A 5,255-nucleotide genomic window follows, 5' to 3' on the forward strand; every position below is an offset into this window, starting at 1 on the left:
AACATGCAACTAAAACCCAAATTACAGTAAAACGGAACAACAATAGCAGTAGTTATTTACATGAAAATACCATAAACGAGGGTCCATATGCTGAAACCAATCACACCACGACGATCCTCACGAAAAACCCCACAATCTAGGCTTTTGAATCACCAGATTCGCACCTAAAATGACCAAGAAATCACATTCGAAATGAGCTAAGACAGCAGCTAAAACACAACTTTTTACCTCCAACAAAATTTAAATACAAAATCTAACCACACCAATGCGTTCTCCTTGAAAAAACACTCAAGATAGCCCCAACAATCACCGAAATCGGATCTAAAATGACTGAGAAAACAAGTCTAAAGAATTCTCAAAATCAAGCTCACAAAAAGGATGCTGGCAGCAGGTATTTTACGAAAACTACCTTAAACGGGGACCCCAAATAACTATCCGAGTTGACCAACGCGTTGTCCTCAAAAAATCTCGAAACTTTGCCTTTTGAATTGCCCAAATCGGTTGAGAGATGAGAGAGTTATGAGGGTTTAAGTTTGGGGAAAAGTTGCTGGTTTTTCTGCATCTTATAGCAGATTTTCTGCACTTTTCCCAAATACTAAAAAACTCCGACAAGGTCCTCCGATCTCGTTCGGAACCCTGTACATGCAAACGAAATATGCAACCATATTAAATTCGACATTTCGAATTCAACGGCGCAGTCCAAATTTCCATCAGAGGTCATCACATCCAAATGCCATTTTAAACCAAAATCCACTAAGGGGCTCGAAATGAGTCCGGCGGCCTCGTGAGTCGAAAGAAAGGTCGTTCTAGACCAAACTAAACTTTCCGAAGCTAACCACGCTGACAGAATTTTCATCTAAGCACGTTTTCCAAGAATGATGACCAAAGTCAACCTTAAGCCAAATTTCAAAGGCTAAAACGCCTAATGATCCAAACTTACATCGAAGTCCTCGATACTCGTTCCAACTATGCTACTAGCCTAATTTGGCCACTCTAGAGCTGGTGGAATATTCAGAATTCTCTTCTAAGGTCGTATTCTTGAACTTTTGATCGAAAATGATCGTTCAAGGTTTATAAGCTCCAAAACACAAAAGCTCGTACCAAGACCAAATGAACGACCAGGTGACCGAACTGTCAGTCCCACAATGTCATAAATCATTTGGGGTCGCTACAGGAATACTCTAAACGACACACAAAATGCAAGACACGGAAATGACCTGGAGGGTCATTACAAAGCGTCTATAGTAACTCGCTAACCCGACGAAGCTACGAACCTCAGTAACACAAGTGGGCCTGTGCCAATCACGAATATCCTCAACCTTCGCTGGATCAACCCTAATACCCTCCTTGGACACCACGTGCCCCAAGAAGGCTACAGACTCAATCCAAAACTCACACTTTGAAAACTCAGCATAAATCCGCTGATCTGTCAAAGTTTGGAGCATTATCCTCAAATGCTGCTCATGTTCACTCCGACTCTGCGAATATACCAGTATGTCATCAATGAAGACGATAACAAATAAATCAAGATATGGCCTGAACACATGTGTTATCAAATTCATGAAGGCGGCAGGGGCATTAGTCAACCCAAAAGACATCACAAGGAACTCATAGTGGCCGTAACGAGTCCTAAATGTGGTCTTAGGGATGTCCGCTACCCTAATCCTCAGCTGAAAGTACCCGGACCTCAAATCAATCATAGAAAACACGGCAGCACCCTGAAGCTGATCAAACAAATCATCGATACGAGGCATGGGGTAACGGTTCTTCACCGTCACCTTGTCCAGCTGCCTGTAGTCAATGCACATCCTCACAGTCCCATCCTTCTTCTTCACTAACAGAACATGAGCACCCCAAGGTGACACATGTTATGGAATGGAAGAAACTAGAAAGAGAAATTAAAGAGAGAATGAATGATAACTCTTTGTATTGATTCTTGCATTGATTCAAATAGAAGAGTACATCCCTATTTATAAATAATTAAGGAGAATCCTTATTAAAGTAGAGTCCTTCTCGATACTAAACTAAAATAAAACTAAATATTTTGTAATTAATATAAACCCTAGACTTGAAAGGAAATTAAATATTATAAAATATTTTTGGACTAAAAAGAAAAAATAAAAAGATTCTACCAAATTTCAACATTCCCCCTCGAACTCAAGTTGATATATCTAACTTGAGTTTGAACACTTAATTATTCTTCAAAAATATCTTCTAATAAAATTCATCGTCACATTCTTCTTTTACTAGTAATGCTTGTGATTTATCTTGAGTGTCTTTGAACTTGCACACTTTTGTAACATGACTTGTTTGTTTGCAACTTCCGCATACTGCATGAGATCTCCACCAAAAGAATTTTTCCAAATGTGTTTTCTTTTTGCAATATTTGCAAGGAGGATAATCAACTTTTCTTTTTTGATAGTTTGCATAAAAGATACCTCAACAATTTTATCTTGTCTGAAAGCTCTTCTTTGTTCTTGTGCTTGAAGAGCACTTATCAATTCAACTAGAGATATGGTAGAGAGATCTTTAGACTCTTCCAAAGCAGAGATTTTAGACTCAAATCTCTCGGGAATAGTTACAAGAATCTTTTCAACTATTCTATTATCTTTAAAATCCTCACCAAGCAACCTGATTCTGTTGACAATCAAGGAAATCCTGTCAGAATAATTAGTGATAGACTCACCCTCTTGCATCCTAAGAGATTCAAAATCTCTTTTCAAATTCAGAATTTGATTTTGTCTGTCTCGTTCACTTCCTCGGTACTCCTCAAGTTTTTCCCAAGCTTCTTTTGATGTCTCACATGCAATGATTTTAGAAAAGATTGAATCTGCAACTGAATTTTGAATTACAATTTTGGCTTTGTGTTTTTTGCTTTTCTCTTCTGAGTGAAGTTTGATTTCAGCATCAGAAGATTTTTCAGTGAGTTGTTGTATGGGTTTGTCTTCCATTACAACTTCCCACAAATCATAAGCCTCAAGATAAGACTTCATCTTAACTGCCCAAATTTGATAATTTTCACCATTGAAGGTTTGTGGAGCATTGAAAGAAAGAGTATTGTTTGTCATGGTTTGAAAAATAAGGTGTAAAATAATATAGATTTAAAATTGGTTAAAAGTAGCCCTGCGTTAAAAATAAAAGCACGGGTTAAAATTGGCACTGCGTTAAAAATAAAAGCACGGGTTAAAAGTGGGTTGAAAATAGATATGAATTAAAAGTGGTTGAAAGTTCTTCTTCAACAAACTCACAGATCCATTCAGATCAATGTAAGGCTCTGATACCACTGTTATGGAATGGAAGAAACTAGAAAGAGAAATTAAAGAGAGAATGAATGATAACTCTTTGTATTGATTCTTGCATTGATTCAAATAGAAGAGTACATCCCTATTTATAAATAATTAAGGAGAATCCTTATTAAAGGAGAGTCCTTCTAGATACTAAACTAAAATAAAACTAAATATTTTGTAATTAATATAAACCCTAGACTTGAAAGGAAATTAAATACTATAAAATATTTTTAGACTAAAAAAAAAAAGTAAAAAGATTCTACCAAATTTCAACAACTCGGACGGATAAGCCCCTTATCTAAGAGATCCTCTAACTGAACACTGAGCACCCTAAGTTCTGCAGGAGCCATCCGGTAAGGCGATATAGAAAAAGGACATGTATCGGGCTCCAAATCTATGGCATAATCAATGTCACGCTCTGGGGGTAAGACAGGTACGTCTGTAGGGAACACATCTGCAAACTCTCTAACCACAGGAATTGAGTCAATTGAAAGGCCCTCCCTACTCAAATCTTGCACATAGGCTAAATAAGCTACACACCCAGAAGCAACCAACCATCTAGCCTGCATAAAAGAGATGATCCCCATCGGTGTGTGACTATAAGCACTATGCCACAACACTGGGGGAATGCCAGACATGGATAAACTAACGGTTCTGGCGTACCAGTCCAAGATCGCATGGTAAATGGATAACCAGTCCATGCCTAGAATCACATCGAAATCAACTATATCTAGTAGAATAAGATCAACTCTAGTATCATAACCATGGATCGTCACTAAGCAAGATCGCAATACCTGATCCACTACTAAGGACTCACCCACCGGGGTCAAAACATGAATCGGCTCTGCCAAAGACTCAAACCTCATACCCAATCAGGGAGCAAAATAAACAGATACATACGAGAATGTGGACCCAGGATAAAATAATATTGTAGCAGGCTGATGGCATAATAAAAGTGTACCTGTAATGACATCGTCAGATTCCTTAGGCGGCGCCCTCGCCGGGGCTGCATAGAAATGTCCCTGAGCACCTTTGCCCGATGCATCTGATCTACTACGTAACCTGCCTCCCCGAGCTCCGCCTCTGGTACCCTGTCGGCTGTCTCGACGATCCTGGCCCTAACCACCATCTCTAAATGGAGAGGGCACTACTGAAACTGGTCTAGGTGCAAAGGGAGCTGGTACAATCGCTCCTTGCCCTCGCCAGGGGCACCCTCTAGACCAATGGTCAAGCGCACCGCAATCAAAACACCGCGAAGCTAAACGCCCTGAAGTAACCCGACCGCGGTAGAGAGGGAGGGAATCTGATCCACTCGAACTCTGGCCCGTATTAGGACTAGCCTGCTGATGCTGGACTCTCTCAGAAGCAAGTAATGCCTCCTGAACAGGCCGATTGGACTGACCCTGTTGGAACCTCTAGCGGGGCCTATCATAAGAGTATATCCCTCTAGTCTGGGACCCGTTGTAGCTGCTCTGGTAGCGTGCCCTCTTATCGCTGCCCCCTTGGGTCTCGCGATGAATATGCTCAATGGATCGGGCATGATCGACCACATCAAAAAAATGAACAGCCATTTGAAACCAAATGCTCTGTGTCGACCCTCAGACAGTACCGCAACCCACGTACAAAACAACGATCTCTCACCTCCTCTATATCTCTGGCCGATGTTGCGGCCCTGGCTCAACGTCGGTGTCAACGTCTACTCCATGATAGGGATCTGTCTGCAGGCCCAATTGCATCAGCCCCAACCACGCCGCCTCGCGTGCGAGCCATCCCCCGAAAGAGTGAAACAAGTGAGATTTCAAGGAACCAATAAGACACAAGCTGCACGAAGTGAAACAAAAGAGGAAATCTTTCTAAAGACATCATGTAGCCTCCTGAAGATAAGTTACGGACGTCTCCGCACCGATCCGCAAGACTCTACTAGAGGTTAGCTCTGTACAAGTGAGACCGGTGAACCTGAGGCTCTGA

At 41.0% G+C, this 5,255-nt stretch overlaps 1 protein-coding gene across 1 annotated transcript; it reads right to left on the minus strand.

Moving 5' to 3' along the window:
• Nucleotides 1-2,246: 2,246 nt before the first annotated feature.
• LOC125868654 (uncharacterized) lies at nucleotides 2,247-3,068 on the minus strand. Its single transcript, XM_049549255.1, has one exon. It carries the CDS (start codon nucleotides 3,066-3,068, stop codon nucleotides 2,247-2,249), a length of 822 nt encoding a protein of 273 aa, XP_049405212.1.
• Between the last annotated feature and the right edge of the window lie 2,187 nt (nucleotides 3,069-5,255).

Source organism: Solanum stenotomum, chromosome 6 (genome assembly GCF_019186545.1).
Source record: "Solanum stenotomum isolate F172 chromosome 6, ASM1918654v1, whole genome shotgun sequence".
Lineage (NCBI taxonomy): Eukaryota > Viridiplantae > Streptophyta > Magnoliopsida > Solanales > Solanaceae > Solanum > Solanum stenotomum.

Coding starts and splice junctions, on each gene's coding strand:
- LOC125868654 (XM_049549255.1), bottom strand. CDS start 3,068: ATGACAAACAATACTCTTTCTTTCAATGCTCCACAAACCTTCAATGGT.